We start from the raw sequence: 23,834 nt of genomic DNA on the forward strand, positions 1-23,834 counted from the left end.
TTTTCCTGGACTCTTTACCTCTCAAAAAAGTATTATTGAGATATTAGGTTTTTATGAGTTTTTTATTTTAAGTTCAGGAGGTTTTTATATATTAAGTTGGGGTTTTTTATTTTGTGCTGCAGCAAGAAGCTATCCTAAACCTGCAATCAACTATATTCATTTAATTAACTTTCTAGAAAGGATCTTAATCCTTTTAGTGATGGACCCTAGATATGCATGTTATTTTATATTTAAGCTTTATAAAAGTCTTTCCCTGTAGACCTATTATGAAGTAGGGATATGAACCAAGAAAAGCCTGAACACTCTTTTGATGGGGGAATCAAACTCCTCCCAGATTAAAGTCAATTTTTCTGAGCTGAGCTTGGCTGTGAGATAGGAATATGTAAAGACAGACTTTACACCAGGAATATACATATATTTAATTAGGGTTTTTTATTACATTACTTATAGACTGTCACCTTCTCTTGCAAGTTGCTTGAGATACTAAGAACAGGATCACACAACCAGGTATTAAGAGGTGGGACACATAGTAAAGGCTGTACTAGTATTCCAAAAGATCACAAGATTTCTAGCAAGTAAAGTAGACATGAAAAGCTGGAAAGTCAAACAAGATAAGCAGGCATGGATATATCAGAGGGAATATCCACATCATTGAGCTCACAAGTTGATCAGAATATACAGGGTTTCTCATGTACAGTATATTATAACTCTTCTTGAAAAATGTTATGACGTATGGGAAACTCTGAATGTTCTTTTAAGCATTATTTGGCTGCTTTCATTTCTTGATCCTGAACTATATCTTCCAATATGGTTTTTATTCTTTACATTTTCTCAATTAACATTTATTTTCTTTCCTACCTCCAACTTCCTAACCCCTCAGAAAGAAAACAAAAATAATTTGCAAAGTGAAGCAAATTCCTACATTAGTCATGTTCCAAAACTTCATATCTCATACTTCAGCTTGAATCTTTCCCTTCTATCAGATGGATAGGAAAATCATCAATCTTGGAGAATCTTGATTGGTCATTGTGTTTAGAATTCTTGAGTTGTCTTCACAGTGTTGTTATAACTTATTCTTCTGGTTCTATCACTTCCTTTTGTCTCAGTCCTTGCCTATCTTACCAGGTTTATTGGAACTATTTTTTGTTATTTCTTATGGCACAACTGAATTATATTACATTCATATACTATAATTTGTTTAGCCATTTCAATTTATAGGCACTCCTTTAGTTTCAAGTTTTTTGCCACTATAAAGAGCTGCTATATTTTGAATTGAATTGAAAATCTATAATTTTTTTTTTTTCTTAAATCTCTGGGGTATGGGCCCAGCAGTGATACTTCTAGGTCAAAAGGCTTACAATTTTTTGAGGCATAGTTCCAAATTACATTTTAGAATGACTATGCCAATTCATAAGTTTCCCCAAATTTTATGTAGAAAGAGGTTAAAGTCAGAGCACTAAAGCATATTGACTTGGAAAGCTCCAAGTTCTGTCCCCTGCACCAGATTATTGGCACATGAATTGTAAATGTCTTTATAAAGTTTTTTATTTATACTCATCAAAAGCATTGTGAAGGGAGATGAGCAAATATCCCATGAAGTGGTTCTTATTTATCTTTAGACTATTTACCTCTCCAAAGAAAACTTGCATTTAACATTATTTTGATCATTTGGTTATTTTTGCAGGAAAATCAATGACGATTTAACTCCTCTAGCAGTATAAGACACTTAGTAGCTTGTGCAAGGGTCTCACAATTAGGATACCAGAAGTTAATATTTTTGTGTGACCTAAAAACCACATGCAACACATTAACATTTTAAAATATCTTAGCTAATGGCAGATTTAAAAGATTTAGATTTCTTTATTAAAGAACTTAATAAATATATATCCCCCCCTAAAGTCTTGTTATAATGTCTTACCATATGAATGTCAATCTGGGCTCTTAAAAGTTGTGCCTATAAAGTACAAGTGGTTGCAATTGTTTCAGGATTTCACGTGTGGACCTGATCATGAACTCTATGAGACAAAGACCAATTCAGTCATGTTTGAAAAAAACGACAGAAGTTGAACCACTCCACTAAGTCAAAGGATAAAAACCACAGTGAATAAATCACTCTACATTGTCCCTTTCAAAGACAGAATTTTGAACTGCATGTTGTAAATTTATAAATTTATAATTTTGAATTTGCAGTAGCGAATTAAATATTTTACCAGTCCATGTTACAGACTTGGTAAATACTGATGAGTACAATACACATTTTAGAATTGAGGAAACCGAGGCGAGAGAAATAAAATGACCTGCCTATAATCACTCAATTAGTGGCAGCACTGGGATTTGAAACCACTTCTCTGGACAACAGTTCCTATCTCTATCACATCACACATTTATCATCATTATTACCATAGCACACATTCATCATCACTATTGCCATAGCTTTACAAAAGATATCAGACCAACTTCATATCCATGACAATTGCCTCACTTAAGTGAACTGGATGAGTACTTCAAGTTCTAAAAATTTGTAACACAGTATAAAAGTCTAGATTTCAAATGAAAGATTTTGATTTACATCCCGCTTTATTACTTGTTCCCTTGGGCCTGTAACAATATTTGAGCCTCAATTGCTTTATTTGTAAAATAAGGAGATTAGATTAAATGACCTAAGTTTCCTTGAAGCTCTCAATTTGTAATCTTATGATCCATCTGGTGCTAGACTTATGATCTATTCAACCTCAATTATCACTGATGATGCAAAGATTGGGAAAGGCCAGTTCTTGATATCAACCTCAAAATTTAGTAGTGTACTAAATAATCTACTTGCCCTTTGCAACCCAAATGGTTTCTGCCTGTGTAACTGAAATACTGTTTTCCCATGTGTACTTTTAGTTTTAGTTTTCATTATTTCTTATAGAGTGGGCAGCTATAGCAGCTAGGCCTAGAATCAAGAAGATCTGATACCAAATGCAGTTTCAGACACTTACTGTGTGTGACCCTGAGCAAGTCTTTAATCCTATTTGCCTCAGTTTCCTCATTTGTAAAATAAGCTGGAGAAAGAAATAGCAAACCAATCCAGGATCTATACCTCCCCCCCACCAAAAGTCAGACAACTGAAAATATCCTCTTTGAGCAAATGAACTTCACAAGTCAGCAAACTATTGATAAAAATTTAAAAATATATATTAAGTATTTTATATGCACAAAGCATGAAACAAGACACTAGAGGAAGATAGAAAATTTAGATCAGACTATTTTGACCTATGTTGAACTTGTAAATGTTATTTTTTTTTTAATTGTTCTTGAATGCACTTCAAGGAGTGTCCTTTCTATAGTATGCCCGAGTTTAGTGACCAAATCTATATTCAACCTATGCATAATTTGGGGGATTTCTATCTTAATATATCTTTCTATATTAAAGAGTCTTTGTGTCTTTAGATAGTGTAGTTGAAAGAATATTGTCTTTTTATTCAAATAACCTTGGTTGTCCTAGCTCTGACAATAACTAGCCTGATGCCTTAAGCAAATCACTTGTTACCTTAAGTAAAAGGTAAAGATATAATCTTTACCTTTTATACTACCTGCCTCAAAAGGTTGTGAGAAACTCATGTAAAGCAGATGAGTGGCATGGTGGATAGAGTGCAGGGCCAAAAGTCAGAACCTGAATTTAAATCCAGCCTTAAACACTTACTAGCTGCTTCAGTTTCCTCAACTGTAAAAAAGGAATAAATGGGGATAACAACACCTACATAACAAGATTGTTGTAAGGATCAAATGAAATAATTGTAAAGTGCTTAGTGCATAGTAGCCACTATATAAATGCTTATTCCCCATTTAAATGTTTTACATAGTATTTAGTTAAAAAGATAATATCTATTTATATAGCTATTATCTTTACTGATGACTTGAATGACTTCTAAAGCAGAAATTATTCTTTGAAACAATCTAATGCTTCTATCTTATATGTGAGGAAACTATGTACCAAGTCACTTGCCAGAGAGAGAACTCATTTATGTCAAAGTTGGGTCAGGGGCAGTTGAGACTTGGTCTCTTAGGTTTATGTCTGTCTACAGCTTAACTGCTTTGGCTTTTCTCTACAGGTATAGGCAGATCTGATTTGGTAAAATCAAGGCACCCAAGCATTTTTGTATCAGTACTGGACCCAAAAGACATAACCAGTAGCCCAGGTCTTGACCACACTAATGTTCATACTAAAAATCTTCAAGATTTCTCTACCCCTAAAAACAGTTTTTGACACTTGGTGTGAAAATGGGAACATTAGAAAAGCATGGAGGATTTCAGACATTATCTGGGGTAAGTATTTTATAGCAAGGTCTAGAGACAGAATAATTTGTCCCAGAGTCATACAGCTACCTTCTAGAAAAGTCAGGAATAGAATCCTGATCGTATTAGCTCAGAATCTTTCCCTCATACCACTTGGGATGTGGTTGGAAAAACCAGTGATTTGGGTGTGGTACATATACATTTGGAAGCCTTAATGTTTTGGCACCAAACTACTTATCTCAGTGGTAAAATCCATATTCACTATCTTAAAACAAAAAAGGATGTCTTTCTGAACAATCTTCAAATCTTTTTTGAATTGCTAAGACAAATGGAAAAGGATTAGACCTAGGATTGCAAAGCTCCCAGGACACTGAATTTCTGATCACAAAAGATGGATTGAACTAAAATGTCAAGAGGAATCAGGAGGTAAAGGATTCCCCAGTTTCTCCTATTACCTGACAGATGGTCATAGGGATAGGGCTACAGGATAAGGGAGAGAACAGGGGTCTGAGTGTTCCAGAGAAAGTTACCTGTGAAAACATGAATAAGAGAGAACCATCAGTTACACTATAAAATGAGATATGTCCAGCCTCATGATCCAGGAAAATCCCTATTCGCCGGGGAGCCTCTCTAAGTGGAATGAAGGTCTGGTCAGGAGAATAATAATAATTTCCAAAGAACACCAGGATCCAGAATCCATTGCCAGCAGACAATTCCCCTGTCTCCTTTCTATTCACATTTTCTTTACAAACTCCCAGAGCCCAATTAACCCTCTCTCCAACCTCTACCTCCCAATAATGTCTCCCAGAAGTGAAGCTTTCACGGCCAAGTACACAAGGACCAGGATCAAATCTCTCCTGGCTGTCAGGCAATGCTTGCCGTACATCCCCCCGTCTCACACTTCTCCTGTCTTCAGAGAGGACCAATTCAGGATTTGCTGTATCTGGATCCAGAGTGACATCTCCTGTAGAGAGAAGCCAATAACCATTCTGAGGTATTAGAACATAAGAACAGCTAAAATGAGTTAGGTTGTAAGTGGATCCAATCCAGCAATATTCTGCTTTTATTGGGCATCACAAGATAACAATAACAATGTTAGTATTCTAATGCTCCTTCCTCATAGCAACCCATAGCAAGGGAGAGGGCCAGTATTATAATTTCCATTTTATAGGGGAAAAATTGAGTATGATCCCCATTTATAGTATAACTAAGACTCAAACGCAAGTCTTATGGGACATTACATTGGTCCTTCTGCATCATCTCTTCAAAATTCAAGTCAAGAAACATTCATTAAAAAGTGATATATGGAAGTAACTATATGAGGCACTGAAGATAAAAAGACAAAAAACTAATTTCTGCTCTAATAATGCTATCTACACAGATAAATGAATATAAGTTAAAATTATGAATGAGGAAGCAGTAACAATGTAGGGAATTAGGAAAGGCTGCAAATAGAAGGTGGTTCTGGAACTGAGCCTTGAAGGAATCTTGGGATTTTGGAGATGATGAGCATTTGGAGAAGATGGGCATTAAAATATAGAGTTCCAGAAAAAGGTATTAAATTTCTTACTATTTGGCTGAAATACAAACAAGAGAGGTAATAACAGAATAAATCTGAAAAGATTTGTGGAATCTTAATGGATTGAAGTTTTTACTTTATTCCAAGGCTACTAAAAGGTGGTTGTTTTTAAAACCATAGTTATTTCCTGATATATCCCTCCAACACTGAATTCTTCCTTGGAAGAAAAATAATTGAGCAAAAACTAAAAATGATCATGAGACTCCTCAATCTGCAAGATATCATCAGTCTTGATATTCCACCTCATCATTGTTCTTCTGATTGGAAAGTGGAGGTAACAACTTCAAACCATTATTTAAGGAAGATGTCAAGGTCAAGCATTTCCTCATTTCTCACCTGACTGCACTACCTTGGGGCTTCTCTCCCAGAGTTCTCTCAGCTTTCTTTTGTGTTTTGCATACCCCAATTAGATTGGGAGGCCCTTAATGGCTTAAGACTATCTTTCTCTTTTTTATACTTCTATCCCCAGTATTTCATGGAGTGCACTATTATACAAAATTCACACCTGCTGTCCCTCAAGGTAGTGACTTGACAAACAAAAAGTCACTGCTTTTAGAAGATAAGAGCTAAGATAGTAATATGAACCTCAGAGTTTTAGTTGAATGGTAGATCAGACATTGGGGTCAAGTAAAGCTTTTTTTTAAGGATAGGGGAGGAAAGAGATCATGGCATGGTTATAGAAAAAAGAGCAAGAAGCTCAAGGAAAAAGGAAGAATGAAAATAAGAGGGGGAGAAGGAATGATCCTCAAGTAAATGAAAGGCAAGAAGATAAACAGTATAGCCTAATAGAAGGTATGCTTATTTTAGAATCAGAGCACTTATATTCAATATTAGCTCTACCTATGTGCCCCAAGCAAGCTTCTTAATCTCTCTGAGCCTCAATTCCACATTTATAAAAAGAAGGAATTGGACTAAATGATTTCTAAGGTCCATTCTAGCTCTATGATCTGATCAGATTAATCATATAAGTAGAGTGGTTGACTTCAGCAAGGAGAATGCCTCTTCTATATATTAAAGATATGAACAAAGGATAAAATATAAAAACAATTGGAAAGTTTGTGAGATGAGTATGAGAAAAGGCAGCGGTAGAAGGAATGCTGAAGGAAACTTTGGAATGTAAGGAAAAGCAAATGAGGAAATAAAAGTATTGCCATATACCATTGAGATACTGAGGGAAAATATAATAAATTTGTCCTAGAAGACACATAACTAACAAAGATGACAAAAGATAAAATTTATATGTGGGAAAACAGGTATACCCATGCTTTGTTGGTCAATCTGTGAAAGCCATTCCAGCTATCCTAGAAAACAATTTGGAACCAGAAAATTACTAAATTGTGTACTAATTTTTAATTTAGCTATATCACTATGTCTTGGGCCCCCAAAATCAAAGAAAGAATAGGACTCATATGTACAAAAATATTTATTGCAGTTTTTTTCATGGTACCTAAGAATTAGAAACGAAGGGAAATGTTCTATTGTAGAATACCAATACAAATTGTAGTAGGTAAATGTAAAAAATTATGAAAAGGATAATTTCTGTGAAAACAGGGAGCTCTATGAACCAAAATGAAAAACACTAGGAAAACAACTTTATACAATAACAACATTATAAGACAACTTTGAAAGGCTTTGCAACTTTGATCAATAATATAAATGATAAATCTTAAGTACTATTCACTTCCTGAGAAAGCAATGATGAACTTAAAATTAAGAAAGATGCATTTGCAGACATGGTCTGTGTAGATATATTAGAGAAGAATTGAAAGATTTTTATTTTTTCTAATTTGCTCAATGGAAGTAACATTTCAAAAAAAACTTTTAAAAATTAAAAAAGTAAAGAATTATCTTTGGAACATATAGATCATGACCAAACAAGAGATAAAAAGGATAACAAAAGATAAAATGGGTTTAAATACATAAAATTAAGACATTTCTGTGCTAACAAAATCAATGAACCACTGTTTCACCTAAAAATCCATTCACAAAGAACTGAGAAGTTTAAGGAATTTGGAAACCAGTTGTCTTTGAGAAGACAGCAATGATATACTTAATTAAGTCCTTAAGGGAATCAGTAGAGGTTGAAAAGGATACCAAACTTGTAGGTACTTAATCAGTCCTATTATTTTACATGTAACCCCAGAATCATCAAAAAGTTCAACTCTATACAAGAAAGTATATATTAGCAATTAAATGATTTTTTTCAACTGCAACTGATAAAATCACAAATCCTAGAATGTCTCTGAAATAATTTTTCCCCTAGATTAAATCAAATTTAATTTTTTTGTCCTTCCTCATGTGGTAAAATCTCTCATTTCCTAATTGTTTTATTTACCCATCTGCTGAATGTAAGAAGTTACTGAAAAATATCATCGATCCCATTTTCCCCTTGAATCTTCTAGTCTCTATAGCCTTTTAAAAAACTCAAAACTCACCAACTTGCTACTCTTACCTTCACTCTTTCTTTCCATTTGCTTCTTACTGCCTAACTTCTTAAGAATGATCTACTCAATTTTCTCTACTTTCTCCCTACAGATTCATCCCCCAAACAATTTTAATCTTGTTTTTGTCATCATTCCCTTCTCACAATTCCCTGACCTCTCAATTCCCAAATTCAGGAGCTACTTTTTCATCTACTCTGTTAAACCTCTTTGTCTTTTAACCAATCTTCAGCCTAGGTTCCCAACACCCTATACGCTTAAAAGTCCTTTTTCTTTCTCTCTTTTGCTAACTCATTTACCTAAATTCTAAATATTAGAATTTCCCATTATGTTATTCTTAATTTTTAATTTCCCCTTGTTTGTTATCGTAGCCATTTTCATTGCTTCAAATATCACATCTATATTGATGACTACCAATTTCTCTCCTGAGTTTGATCATCCTATTATTTCTGTCTCCTGAATATTCCCACATAGATCAACAAATCAAATTCAACACATTGAAACTGACCTTATAATTTCCCCCCAAAATCTATCTTTTCCCTTCTCATCCATATCCAGTTGCATCCTTTCTACCTCTGCCATCACTCTAGTTTGGGTCTTCTGCTCACTTTAGGGGTCAACTTAATTACAAATAACCTCTACCAATTAACCTTTCTTCCCATAGGCAATCACCCTGCATATTGCTGCTAGATTAATCTTCCTAAAGTATCTCTGAATCAAGTAACTGCTTTGCTCAAAAATCTCATTATCTAATAAAAGTCTAAACTTTTGTTTTGAATGAATTCAAACTAAGTGCCACTTTTTAGATGACACAAGAATTCAGGCAATGCTTCACCTTCATATCCCATATATCTGTCCATTTAGGCTATTCTATTATCCACCTGTCACAGGGTACACAGGGTACACAGGGTGCCCCTTTTCTGCACTTTGTAATTCATGTTCTAAGAACAGCAATACAGTAACTAAATCAATAGAATTTCTAAAAAGGGCATATCAATTGACTGTTCTATATCTCACCTCACTATCCTATGATTACTGTGAATAAAATTCCCTTCCACAACACAGCAACTCTATGTTGTTTTCTATTAGAATATAAACTTCTTGAAGATAGGGAAGGTCTTTTTGTGTTTGTATCCCAATGCTTAGCACAGTGCTAAGTACATGAAATTACTCTAAAAGTATACTTGTTAATAGTGATTGATCTTTCACTACTCTCTTTCTTGTTATGTTTATAACCTAAATATGCCCTGAAGTTCCTTCTACAAGTGCCTTTTCTCACCTTGCTGCTTCCACCTAAATTGGCTTCCTCACCAGCTTAATATCTATCCTTCCTTAAGACCCAGAATGAAAACCAGTTCTTCCCCAGTGAATTTCCTCCTGATCTCTCCAACCAGAAATGGCAGTGTAGGGTAAAGATTAAACATGTTTGTCCCTTTTAAAATAAAATTAGTTAAGAAACTACTACTGTGTATCCATTATAGTGCTAGGTACTGATATATAAAGTTTGGCTAATACATAGTTCCTACCTTTATTAAACTTACAATCCAGAAGAATACAATGTATATGTAATGATAATGCAAAAAATAACATACAAAGTGCATTAAGGTACAATACAAGTACTCTGTGAATTCTGAAGATAGAAAGGTCACCACTGACTTGAAAGATCAGCAAAGGCTTCCACAGAAAAATGCCATTGGAGAGTTGGACTTAAAAAGATGGGTAAAAATTCAGAACATGGATTTGAGCAAGTTTCTATGCTTAAAAACAAAGAAGTGATTTTTCTCACCCCTGCCCTAACATTCAATAAACATCCATGTGAAAACTTTCAGTTACATTGTGTGTTTGTCTTATGTTCCCTCCTAACTACAGGAAGCCCAGAAAGGGTCTGTTATATGCTTATTTGTACTTCTGGTCACCGCAATGCCTAGAATAAAACTTCACACAAAGCAGGATCATTAAAAATATCTAGTGAATTAAAGGTGTACAAAACTTAAGGGTAAAGTCTCCTCCCTATACTTTTTCACTGGTAGCCCAACAGGTGCATGTGTTCCCATGCCTAGAGGATATTCTATATGGCACCTAATGGAAGTGTGAGGATAAATAGACCAAAAAGAAATCAAGCAATAAGTTTGAGCTTAATGGAATTTAAAACAGTCACTTCTTTCCAGATACTTCTATTGGATTTTCAAGGAAATTTGTGTGTTTATGTAGATTAATATATCTAAAAACATTTGCTCATTTCAGGGTCTCACTTACCTCTGAATTGCCTCAACATCTCTACCAGCCCAGGAACCCTGCACACAGTCCTCAGCTCCATGGAAACAACCTCTGGCAACTGCAACTTCACATCCTGACTCCTAAGATGAGCACAAGTCGAACCTGGCTCAGCCAATGAGCATTCTCCCACGCTCCCTCCCACCCACTTATTCATCCACCCTCCCTTCTAATAGAAGCAAAAAATACCACCTACCTATGCAGTATATCTCTCACATCCTATGGGAAGAAAAGAAAGTCAGTAATGAGCAAGGAGGACAAGAATTCCTATTATCTTTAGTCCATCAGAGAATAATTAACTTTGCCCATAATCTAATTACTTAGAGAGAAATAACAGCAAAAAGCCAACATATAATGTTATAAATTCCTCTATTTGGGGTGAATGTCTTTTTCACTTTGGTGGGCTGGGCTTGTTAAGACATTTATCTCCAAAAGTACTTCTCCTACCTCCCCTGCCTTCACTTTTGTCCAAGTTTGATGGATCCAGAAATTGAACAAGAGGAAGAACAAGCAAGGGAGAAATGTCTCCACTATTCCTTTCTAAGACATTCTTCAACTTTTTGAAACAGGGTTTCTGACCTTATCACCCAACTGAAACTCTTCTTGTAATGCCGGAGAAACTGAGGCAGGATAGAAATTAGAGAACAATTTAATAATTTATTTAATGGAGATTTACTGGGACCAAAAAAACACACACACAAAAACCTTGAATATCCAGACACAATATCTAGTAACTGATAGATGATCAGACTAAATACTTGTTTGCTCAAGTATCTAGGGTATAATGATTACAAATAACCAGATTGGAAACAGCAAGGTATGACATAATTCAATTGCATTAACAGTTTCTTAATGACCATTGATTACAGAAATCAGTTACAGGAGGAAAAAATGCAGGGATATATTAACTACAAGCCCAAGAAATTTCACCTCCAATAACAAATCCCATTAACCAGTTTCTGGATAAATCCTAAACAGATATTTACCATAATCTAATATTTATGTAAATTTGTTTGCTCCTTTTAGCCAATATTCAAGTGGCTACAAATTGATTAAAAAACAACAACAAAAAAAAAAAAACCTTCTGGAACACTTTAGGGGAAGGAGGGGAGGAGAGAATTCCATGTGGCCGCCCTTTTCCCATTCCACCTCCAAAGAGCTGGGTGTGTGTGTGTGTGTGTGTGGGGGGGGGGGGGGGGGGGGGGGAAGGGGGAGGTCAAACTAAACTTAACTCCAGGCTAACTAGATGCTCCATACTGGAAGTAGCAGAGAGCAGTGGGAGGTGAGTTTAATCTTTACCTTTGAAGACAAAAGATCCCTACCTCACCCAACCTTTAAAGTAGCAGAAATCAGTGAGGGGTAGTGGGACAAGATTCCATAAAACCCACATGTCTAACAGAGCTGGACTTAAGGCATAACTTCTGATTTAAATTCCCAATAATATAAAACTGCTTTTCCTATCTCATTTCAAATAATGAAACAGAATAGTTTCTTTCTCTCCCTCTGGCCCCATGTGGCCATTATTCCCAATGGACTTCTTCTAAGCTCCAACTTGGCCAGAGTTGAAGGCTTCAGAAGTCAGATCCTTTTTGCTACATACTTTACCTAATTAGAGGTACTTGACCCCTTTTAGGAAAGTGAACAGAACTTCTTTAACAAGCTATTGTTCTTTTAAGATCTTATACTTTAAAAATAACTAAATCTAGCCTGCATAGGCAACAGTAAAATTATTTCTCACAATTTAAAACTGTCTAAAAGAATAATGAGAACAAATTTGGCATGCAAAGGCAATAGTAAAATTATTTCCCAAATTTAGACTCATCCTAAAATTCCTAATTAAATGTTTTCTCCAGCTGGAGTTCAGAATTACACCAAGTACAGTTGCAACATTGAAATAACCAATTCCCAAATTTGATCATTGTTCTTAAACTTAACAGAGCTCTTAAATTAATAAAACAGACAAACAAATTACACAGAACACAGAACACACATAGATTGCAGTCAAACCATTTAACACAGACCAGGGGCTATCTGGAAAGAATAACCCCGAGGGAAGTTGTTGGCTCCAGTCTTTCCTCCCATAATCCAAAGAAAACCTTTTTTTTTTTTTTTTTTTTTTTTTAAGCCAGATGGTGTCTGAAAAAAAAAGGACACCCAGGTTTATACTCTGGAAGCCCAGAGTTGTGCCAACTGGCACACAGATGTGTCTTAAACACTCAGGTAGGGTCCCCTGCATCCAGAAGACCCTATTCCAAGAATTTATGCCCATCAGCCTTTCATAATTCTGGGAATCCAGATGCTAGCATACAGAACAGAACAGAACAGATCTTAAGACTTAACCAGATGTTACCCCAAAAGATACCCAAACAGACTTACTCTCCTGTGGCTGAAATGGGAGTCTACCATCAAGCTGTTGTGGCTGGAAACTGCTCTCTTTCCTGAAGGTTCTTCCAAAAAAATCCAGGGGGAGCCGGCCTCTCCAGGGCAAGAATTCAGATCTGCAGCTACCCTGAGGCCCAAGGCAGAGACCAGAAAGTCTCTTATTTCTAATCCTGCTCATTTTCTAACATCGTGATTGGGAGCTCCAAAATGTAATGCCAGAAAAACTGAGGCAGGATAGAGATTAGAAAACAATTTAATAATTTATTTAATGGAGAGATTTACTGGGACCAAATGGATCCATGCTTGGTCCCAGGGCTAAATGAGACGATTGTCTCCAAGAATCCACCAGTGAATGTCAGATACAAGATTCTTTTATAGGGTTATAAGAACAATGACATAATGGGAAAGGTACCTGTATAGGGATGACCTAATGGGAGGAAGCACCTAGGATGACATAATGGGAGGTACTGGAGAGACTCTCGATATTCTAATGATGTCTAAAATGGATAAAGACCTTTAATCCCATCAAACATTAAGAGGGAATGATTATAACCTAAGGTCTAAGATAGAAGGCCTTTATCCTAACATTAAGAGGAAATGGTTATAACCTGAGGCAGAGTAATTGAATAGGATAATTAGGGAAACTGGGTCAAGACATTAAAAGGGAACTGTGACTCACATTCTGTCCAAAGTCAACAATAATTTCTTAGATATCAAATCGATAATCTTACTTCAATCTTCATTCTCTTCTCTTCCTCTCCAAAACATTTTGCCATGTAGAGTAACCCTCCTGGTAACTCTCTTCCCTTTCTGAGATTTCATGACACTGCTCTCTATTAGTTTTCCTTCTCAGTTTCCTTTGTCAGATCACACTGTGCCATCTTAGCTGTGGGTGCGTCCCAGGTTTCTTTCTTAGGTCTTCTTCCCTCTCTCTATATTCTCACTTAGTGACCTCATTAAACTCATGGATTTAACTGTCATATCTATGTATATGATTCCCAGATCTATAAATCTAGGCTTAGATCCAAAAATAGAATCTCCCAGAAACATCTCAAACCCAATATCTACAAAAGAGTACTTATTATCTTTCCCTAAAAACCCTCCCTTCTATGGAACTTCCCGATTTTTATCAAGGCCACTATCTTTTTCTAATAATTCAAATGTTCAACTGTGGCATTAACATCAATTCTTCTCTCTCCCACATTCTACATATTCAATCAGTTTCCAAATCTCACATCTAGTTTTACATCTCCTTTCTCTATCTCCTTCTCTCCACTGAATTGAGTAACCCCTTATCACATCTCACCTGGAATATTCCAACAATTTCATAATTGATGTCTTTTGACTCAAATGAGCTCTTTCCCCTCCCTATTCCATTCTTTACATAGCTGACAAATTGATTTCACTCTAAAATCCCCTACATCCCCTACACAAAAAAACTCCAGGAACTCCCCACTGCCTCAAGGATCAGATATGAATTCCTCTATTTGCCTTTTAAAACCCTTTACAACCTGGTTCCAACCTACCTTTTCAGCATTATACACTACTCTTCCTCCTGCACTGTGGCCAAACAAACCTTCTTGATGCACCTCACATATGACATTTCATCTTCTGTCTTTGCCTGGAATAAACTGCTCCTCCCCTGGCTCCTTCAATTCTTAAAATTCTTTTAAAATTCAGATCAAGCATCATTCTCCTCTGTAAAACCTTTCTAAATCCTATCTGGCTTAGCACAAGCTGTTAGAACTCTTTTTTTCTCCTCTCCAGTCAATCAGTAAACATTTTTAAGCACATGTTATGTGCTAGGCATAGTGAAAAATTTGGGGATACAAAAAAACAAAAGATAGTCCCTGCCTTCAAGAAGCTTACAATCTAAAGGAAGAGAATAATAAGCAACAAATATGTATAAACAAGCTATATATAGAATAAATAGGAAGTAATTGAAAGAGGGGAGACACTAGAATTAAGTAGTGTTGAGAAAGTCTTCCTTTAAAAGATAGGATTTTAATTGAATCTTAAAGGCAGCCAAGAAGGCCAGTAGGTAAAGATAAAAGAGGAGAGCCTTCCAGATATGGAATGGTGCACACAGGGAAAATCCTAGAAAAGAGAGCTGGATTGTCTTGCTGGTGGAACAGGAAGGCCAATGTCACTGAATCTAGGTTGTAAAGTGTAAGAAGACTGGAAAGGTATGAAGGAGTTAGGCTATGAAGGGCTTAGAAAGCCAGAGTACTTTGTATTTGATCTTAGGAAGTGTCCGGAGTTTACTGAGTAGAAGGGAAGAAGTACGGTCAGATTTTAGGAAAATCAATTTAGTGGCTGAATGGAAGATTAATTGGAATGCAGAGACCTGAGACAGACAGAGCCACCATTAAGTTATTTGAATAATCCAAGCATTTGGGTAATGAGGATTTACACCAAAGTGATAGGAGAAGGGGGGGTATATTGAAGATATTGAAGATCTCAGAGAAGAAAAGAAGGAAATTTATAGGCCTTAGCAATAGATTGAATACAGGAAGGGAAAGGAGTGGTAAAGAGTCAGGATGATGCTTAAATTATTAAACTGAGAGATTGAAGAGGTGGTTCTGCCTCCTACAGTAATAGAGAAAATGTGTGAGAGTGAGAAAGGAAAAGGGGGAAGAATATAGGGAAAAAGACAATGAATTCCATTCAGGATATCTTTTGAGTTTACAATGTCTATGGAATATCCAGTTTAAGTTGTCTGAAAGATAGTTGGAGATGCAAGATTGGAGGTCAACAGAGAGACTAGGGCAGGATAGGCAAATTTGAAGATCATTAGAGTACAGATAATAATTAAATCCATAAGAGTTAATGAGATCACCAAGTGAAGAGATATGAAAGGAAAAAAAGATCAGGACAGAATCCTTGTGTGTGTACGTACACACACACTCTTTCACACAGCTTTTTGGACAAATACTGTTTCAGTTTTGTCTTTGTATTTTTAGTCTCAAACAGTGCCTGACACACAGCTGGCATTTAATAAATACTTGCTGATTTATTGATTGAATTGCCTTTGGGAAGTTGAGCTGTGTTTTCAATAACTTTAAGTATTTCTCTGAAGCAAATATCCATTTTATTAAATGTCAGTCTTCAAAATTCTTCTAGGGATGCTATATGGCTGTCAAAGGCTACTACAGCCTCAGAAGAATTAAAGTTGCACCTGAAGGGTAATGGTAAGGCACATAATTGAAGGATACTAAAACATTATCAATGAAGTGAAGGTCATCAAAATGTATTCTTGGAAAAGGAGCTGTGCTGGTCATGTAGCAAGAATGAGAGTAAATCAATAGTCAGCCCTTGTGTGAACTGGCGTCTTTATAAAGGAGACAGTCCCCTTTTCTCCCCTTCCCCCATACTAATACACTGAAGAATGGAAGAAGTTTTATGAAGGATATGGACAGAAATTACACTAGATAAATAGGTACAGTTGTGTTATGACTTGTACCTTTGGAAGGAATTCTCAAATCAAAGCAAAAATCAATCTAGTGAACCTTCTAAGAACTAGAGAACTAAAGATTATTAGTTCTGCAGGCAGGGAAAGAAATGAAGACTTATGTTATCTTTTTACTTTTTCCAATATACTGGACTTCCTTGACCCACCCAGTTCAGAATACTTCCTGGCATCAATATATATGGAGATAGGTGGGCAGGACTTTTTCCATTTCTCTTAATGTCTCCCTTTCTAGCATTGATTTCTAAACAGTTTATACAGACCAGACTTACACAGTTACCTTCATGCTACATAATGAGACATCAGAAAGAACATAACATAAATATTGGAATAATTTCCTTCTATGTACAACTTTCTCTTCTTAATGTTGGGATTCCATTTTTGAGAAACTGGGGCTGAGTAAGAAAATCAATTCAATTCAACAAATACTTATTAAGTACTCATTATGTACAAGGAACTAATTATCTAAAGATTATGATATGTGTAAGAAAAAGGATTTCTTTTCTCTTCTTAGCCTTCTCTTCTCTTGCCTAAACTACTTGAAATTCATCCCCCAAATCTCATATTCTCCAGTGTTTTTTTTCATGTCTCTTCTCTCCCCACCCCAATTTCTCACAATCCTGTGATTAAAAAATAATAAGCAATGCCAAACAGGGCTGGTGATAGATGAAGAAGAGAAAGAGGAAAAAGAACAGTTTGTCCAAAAGAGGGACCTAAATGAAGCTATTTGTTCTAACCACAAGAGAACAACAATCCATTTAATTCAGTCTCTCTTCTATCTCTAATTTCTGTGCCTCTAAAATTAAAAGGAATCAAGACTTACCTGCAACAGACTCAAGGCAGGACGTTTGCATCTCTCCTCTAGCTCTCTGATCAGTTCTTCCAAGGAATGGCTTTGCTGGATCAGCTTAGTCTTATTCTCCCTGAGTCTAGGCAGAGTCTCACTTTCCTCCTCCTCCAGCTTCTGCAGGAGCCTTTGCTCCTCCTCAGCCAGGAAGCTTCTAAGCTTATCAAACTCAGCTGTAACATTCTGTTTCTGGCTCTCCACCATTTTCTATAGATCAAGAAAGGGATAAGAAAGCATTGACCTAAGTTATCTCTGCACTTTTCCTCTTCCCCCGTTTATTCCCACATGGTTACATTTGTTCTTCCTACTTAAGCAAGGACAAAGGCACGCACTCCAGGGTTTGTGCCCAAAAGTTCCTTGGCCACCTTGCTATCTCTCATTCGCCCTTCCACTCCAGTCACTCACAAAAAAAGTAGTAAGAAAGATCCCATTTCAGCTCATCACTTGCCTGCCAAATAATACAAGTCTCCTCTCCTTGGGTTTGAAACTGCAGAGCTTCTCCCATTTGCTTCCTTAGATGCTCCAATGATTTCTCCAACTTTCCCTAGAAGAGAGATAAGATGATTAACTCTTCAGTAGTACAAGAGCACCCAATCCTTCCCCATTCCTTAGGGAAAACTCAGTTTTATGACTTCTATAATCTTTTTATATATGGTCCATAATCATAAATGGAATCTTCTCTGTTCCCTGCCTAAAACGTACTTTTTCTACATAAAGGATTTGTCTCTTCAAGACACAGCTAAAGCAGCTTCTTCTCCACCATATCGTTGCAGTAATATATCAATGTTGATACTCCTCTTAACTACCTTTTATTTAATTTTGTAATCAACCTGTATATGTTTACATGTGTGCAGTCTGTCATAGAATGTGGGCTCCTTAAGTCTCCTTCAACTCTTTTCTGTCTGGAACTTTGACTTTGGAGTCCCATTATACTGACTGATTGATAATTGCCTCACTTAGCCCATCATTTCAGATAGTCCCCAGTACTGCTTCATTTTACATAATCTTCCTTTATGTTCTCTAATCTTCTTTGAAGTCTGGCCTTGTAGTTTTGGAAACATGATTATCTCTGCCATTATTCCTAGAAGGGGGATGACAATTTCTTCCCCCATGGTCCCACATATCATCCCTGTAACTTCCAGAATCAGTGTTTCTCTCTGGTTTCCACTTCTCTATGTGTGTTGTGTCCTCATATTGCAATGTAAGCTTTGTGGGCAGACCGTCTTTTGATTTTTTTCCCCAGAACTTAAGATTTTTTTTTCTTCCATTTGAATTTTTCTCCATTTTGCCAATGACTATTCCTTGAGAGTGGCGATTGTCTGATTTATTTTTGTCTCTGTATCCCTAGCCATTAGAACAATGCCTAGTATTCCAGCAGTGTCATTACTAGATGTTGTTACCAAGGAAATCATAAAGGAGGGGAAAGGATCCGCATTTTCCAAAATGTTTGTAGGAATTCTTTTTGTAGTAGCAAAGAATTGAAAAATGAGTAGATGCCCATCAATTGGAGAATGGCTGAACAAGTTGTGTTATATGAAAGTAATGGAATATTATTGTTATGTTAAAAAATGATGAACAAGCTGATTTTAGAAAGGCCTGAAAAGATTTATACAAACTGATACTGAGTAAAACAAGCAAAATCAGGACATTGTCCACAATTACAGTAAAAATATGCAATGATCAACTATGAAAGACTTGATTCTTCTCAGTGGTTCAGTGATCCAAGTAATTCCAATAGACTTTGGACAAAAAATGTCATCTGCATCCAGGAAAAAAACTAAAAAGACTGACTGTAAATCAACACATGCTATGTTCACTTCTTTTTCTTGTTTTTTTATGTCTCCCATGGTTTTTCCCATTTGCTCTGATTTTTCTCTCCTCATGATAAAGCAGTGTGTATTAAAAATAAATAAATTTCTAGGAAAAAAAAGAACATTGCCTAGCATATGAAAGGCACATGATAAATTCTTGATTAATCAAACAAAGTTTTGATTCTTCTTGGAAGGCAATAGATAGCCAATAATTGACTGAACTGAACAAATGACAGAAAGATTAATCTTGCCAATAGTATGACAAAAGAAAGCATGAAGAAGCTTTCCTATCAGTCTAGCCAAGTGGCGTTAAGAACCAATGGTAGTAAAAAAGGACAGAGGAAGAAAGACATATAAGATTTTGCAAAAACAGAACATAGGTCTTGGTAAATGGAATCTTCCCTTTCATTCCTCTCTCCCAATTCAATGAAATATTTATCAAGTAGCAACAACACTTTAGCACAGTATCTGGTGTACATAATTAGTGGGCATGAAAGGAAGGCCAATTGACATGCTAGGTAGAAATAACCTCCTGATCTCAAGAAATTTACAGTTCCAATATAGGTAGCCGAGTAATATATAAAAAGGCAAAATTTGAAGAGAAAGAACAGGTAACAGCAACTAGGGGGAAATCAAGAAAAATTTCACTTACACAATGGCACTTGAAATGAACCATGAAGAAAACTAGGGATTCTACAAAGCAGCAGTGAGGAGGGAATACAAAAGTATAGAAACAACCCTAACCCTAAATGTCTGAATCAGTTTGATTGGACCATAGTGTGTATAAAAAAGTCATAATAAGGCAGAAAAAGTAGGTTGGGGCCAAGTCTGAAAAGCTTTGCAAAAACATACTAACATTAGTATTAAATAACAAAACTAAAATACTTCTCTAGTCCAAAAATCCTTTCCAGACTTGTGCCCTTAGGAAAAGATAGGACAAGAACAAAACTGGAATAAGGATAGAAACAAACAAACAAAAGTACCTCTTATCTGGTTGAAATCAGTGTTCCCTACTCCCTAAAATGAAGAGTACTGGGATCAATCTAAGCAGTATCTTCTCTCCCTCTTTCCTGAAGACATTAGGGTATTGATTAGATGAAACAAGTTCCTTTAGTTAATTCAGATCACGAGTGACAAGCTTGGGAGTCAGAAGAGGGAGGGGATAGAAAGGCCCATAAGGAAAATGGTCAAAGATAGAGTTCCTGAAGGATCAAATAACTGTTCTAGAATTCTGACTAAAAAAAAATTTTTTTTTTTTATCATTTTATGACTTCTTCTTTCCATGTTTAAGTTTCCCAAGTTATTTCAAGTTGTCTGGGAGGAGAGAGATGTTTGAGGACAAGGAGGGGTTAGACTATTAATTGGGATATTCTCTCAAGTTAATAATGAATGAATAATGTTAAATGAATAAAAACTTTTTCCAGTAGATTTGTGTCTAAAACAGAATACAGCATTAATATTTTTCATCAACTTCAAGTGCCAAGCAGAGTTTATATTTCATATTATATATTTTCTTCAAGATAAATATCTCTTTTGGACATGGTGCTGACAAAATAAGTGACATCAAAAGAAGCAGCAACTTTTATGAAAATGGCAGTGAGTCATCTGGATGTTAATTATAATTCATGTAAGAAATTTTATAAGTTACATTTGGAAGTGACAGGAGGTGATTGATGAATTAAGTGAAATTGCTAAGGGAAAATAAACTTCCACTTTAGCATTCCCTTACCAGTCTCATCTGACAGTAATTTGTCCTTTCTCTGACTCCTACTTCAGTTAGTCAAATCACTTATTTAGGTCCTTAATCATATACTTGTACATATTGTAATGTAATTTCTCCAAATAAGACTTGAGGTTCTCTGAGGTCAGAGGCTTTCTAATACTTTTTTAAAATGTTCCTCTTAAGTAACACTTAAATCCAGTAGTATATATAAACTGATATCTTGTTAATGAAATTACTTACATGCTTAATAAATTATCACAAACTCAATAGTCTTATTAAATAATTTATGATTTAAGATTACATATTACATATATATATATGCGTATATATATATATATATATATATATATATATATATATTTGATTTGAACTCAGGTCTTCATGATTTCAAGGCTGTTGCTCTATCCACTTCACCACCTAGCTGGCTCATTTAAGATTATATTGCCCAGTAATCTCAGAAATAGGATAGGCTTATTATAGGATAGGCTGTAAATAGGATTAAAAAGCTTGGGCTTTTTAAAAGTGTACAGAATTCATCACTATGCTCCACATACTTTTAGTTTTCATTGGGAAAAAGCACAGGAATAAACATTTGTTTAGTGCTTACTATGTGCCAGGCACAGTACTAAACATTTTATAATTATTATCCCATTTGATCCCATTTTTATCCTCCAATAATCTGGTGAGTTAGATGCTATTATTATCCTCATTTTACAATTAAGAAAAAGAATCAGCCCCATACATCACTTAATATTTGTGTGGACCTGGACAAATCACAATCTCTCCGGGCCTCAGTTTTCTCATCTATAAAATCCATCCCCTGGATGTGATGGCCTCTCGGTTTCCTTCCAAATCTAAATTTAGAATTCTATTAGGAGTCTCTACTGGCCCTTGAAATTCAAGTATGATGAACTCTTCAGTTACTCTTGGAAAGGAACTGCAAAACTAAGTTATAATTGCTGTTTTCTCATTCCCTGTCCTCCTAAAGGGCATCGCCTCAAACCCAGAGATCTGGGCTCCATTAAAATCTGTGCAATAATGCCCCTGGGTTCCGTCCTCCTTTCAATGCCCAAGCTGCAAAATGCTGGTCCCAATTCCTGGCTTTCGATTCGGGTGAGCGGGCTGACTCTGCCACTTATTTTGTTAACTACTAGTTTCCCGAAGAGTCTTCTCGTCTTTGAGACCAGTTTCCCGTGTGGACCTGGCCCTCTGGGCTTCGACTCACCTGGTAGTCCTCTGCGGCTTCCTCGACAGGGGACACCCGGTGGGTCCAGTGGTCCCGAGAGCGCTCGCATGTGAGACAGAGGAGCGCCTGGTCCTCCTCGCAGAAGAGCTTCAGCGGCTCCCGGTGCTTCCCGCACAAACCCTGGGGTACAGGCGAAGGCGGATGCAACTGCCGAGCCATCTCGGCCATCTTGGCCAGCGGCCTGTTGGGCCGTAGGTTACTCTGAGGGGACATCTCCCTACACTCCGGACATGGAAATGCACCGTCGGCCTGTCCCCAACAGCGACTAATACACTCCCGGCAGAAGTTGTGGCCACAGTCGGTCATCACCGGATCCGTGAAATAGTCCAGGCAGATGGCGCAGGTGGCTTCCTCCTGGAGGTTGGCAGACAGATCGGAGGCCGCCATGGCTGCGGCTGAGGGAATAAGGCGGGAGGGTCAGTCAGTCTGTCTGTCTGTCGCTCGGTGGCTAGAGACAGCCCCGGGGATGTAGAGTCGAGAATGCCCAACTTCCCTACCGCGAACGAAGAAAGCGGCGCATCCCACCATTTGTTCCCGGTAAGGACGGAGAGAGATCCGAGCCCTTAAAGAAGTGCGGAGGGCGAGCCGCTTGTCTCTGCAGCGCTTGTCAGGGTCTAAATTCCCCGCTCTGGGTTAATTTTTGTCCTGGAATTGGAGCGATGACAACTTCGAGGAGTAGGCAATCTGCCAAGCACCTCGACGACCAGGAAGGGTGCACCAGAAAAGGTAGAGAAACCGCAAAGACCCGTATCAGTTACAAATCACAAAGAGAAGGTCTGAGCACGAAAATGTGCCTGGAGGGGAGTCTAGGTAGCCCAATAAGAAACAGCAGAAGCAAAAGCAGGGAAAGAAGGAGGCGGCGGAAGTAGGAAGATCGGAGACTTTTTTTTTTCTTTTGGAACAACCCGCTTCGTTCTGGATTGGCCGGTTTCTATCACGGGATCTGGGCTACTAACGGAGCACTTTAGATTAGAAAACGTTCTTCAGATGACGTCAATGAAATCACTATTTTAAGAAAAGTCCAAGTTGAAAGTTTGGGGTCTTGGGAAAAGGCAGTTTGAGAAAATTGGTTAGAGGATGTGGCAGTAATTTCCTTGACTTTTTTACAGCTTTGATCCCGGTAGACCCCACCTCTCCTACTGGGTCCTCTCACCTACCCAAATTTTCATAGAATTCCTCCATTATAGATGTGTCCTCATAGTTACTAGTCACAGTGGTCAAAACTCTGCGCCTATAGAGTCAGGACGCGATGATTTCAAATTCACCTTAGGACACTTAGCTGTGAAACTCTGGGCAAGTTATTTAAGCTATTTGCCTCACTTAGCTCATCTATAAAAATAAGAGTACTAATGATAAGGTCCATTACTCAGGGTTGTTGTGAGGCTCAAATGAGAATATGGCTGTAAAATGCTTACTCCAATTCCTAGCATTTTAATAAGTATAATAATGTATTATTATTCATTAATCTTCTTAAATGGATGTACCCAGGATCCTCCCCCAAGTTAGCTCCTTTTAAAAGGCAGCTTAGGTGGCACATGGAACAGAATGCTATGCCTGCAATTAGGAAGACCTGAGTCCTTTTAGAGCTTTATCCACTTCTGGAGTTCATCTATACCCAGATCTTACCTGCATACACAGCAGCTATACTGTAAACAGTTTCAAGCAAATGACCTAAATCAGTTTGAGTGTAACATACAGGCCTCACACCCCTTGATGAGTTTAGGGAGATAGCTACCACAAGCATATGAAGATTTCCCTAGGCAGAATGGATGGATGAGAATATA

The 23,834-nt window shown here is 36.9% G+C and overlaps 1 protein-coding gene across 4 annotated transcripts in view; it reads right to left on the reverse strand.

Moving 5' to 3' along the window:
• Nucleotides 1-22,984, reverse strand: part of LOC100930451 (E3 ubiquitin-protein ligase TRIM11) — a 27,928-nt gene extending 4,944 nt beyond the window's left edge. For 2 of the 4 annotated variants that reach the window (XM_031945897.1, XM_031945898.1), the window contains exons 1-7: nucleotides 22,030-22,984; nucleotides 17,719-17,814; nucleotides 17,247-17,477; nucleotides 10,769-10,791; nucleotides 10,555-10,655; nucleotides 4,734-5,242; nucleotides 1,919-2,015 (exon numbers count right to left, since the gene is read on the reverse strand). In XM_031945897.1, the coding sequence (XP_031801757.1) occupies nucleotides 2,007-2,015; nucleotides 4,734-5,242; nucleotides 10,555-10,655; nucleotides 10,769-10,791; nucleotides 17,247-17,477; nucleotides 17,719-17,814; nucleotides 22,030-22,437 (1,377 nt within the window). In that variant the 5' untranslated portion in view covers nucleotides 22,438-22,984 and the 3' untranslated portion in view covers nucleotides 1,919-2,006. Of the gene's footprint in view, nucleotides 1-1,918; nucleotides 2,016-3,753; nucleotides 5,243-10,554; nucleotides 10,656-10,768; nucleotides 10,792-17,246; nucleotides 17,478-17,718; nucleotides 17,815-22,029 lie in introns of those variants that run through there. The other 2 variants (XM_023504081.2, XM_023504080.2) reach the window with 2 other exon arrangements.
• Nucleotides 22,985-23,834: the final 850 nt, after the last annotated feature.

Source organism: Sarcophilus harrisii, chromosome 1 (genome assembly GCF_902635505.1).
Source record: "Sarcophilus harrisii chromosome 1, mSarHar1.11, whole genome shotgun sequence".
In the NCBI taxonomy this organism is placed as follows: domain Eukaryota; kingdom Metazoa; phylum Chordata; class Mammalia; order Dasyuromorphia; family Dasyuridae; genus Sarcophilus; species Sarcophilus harrisii.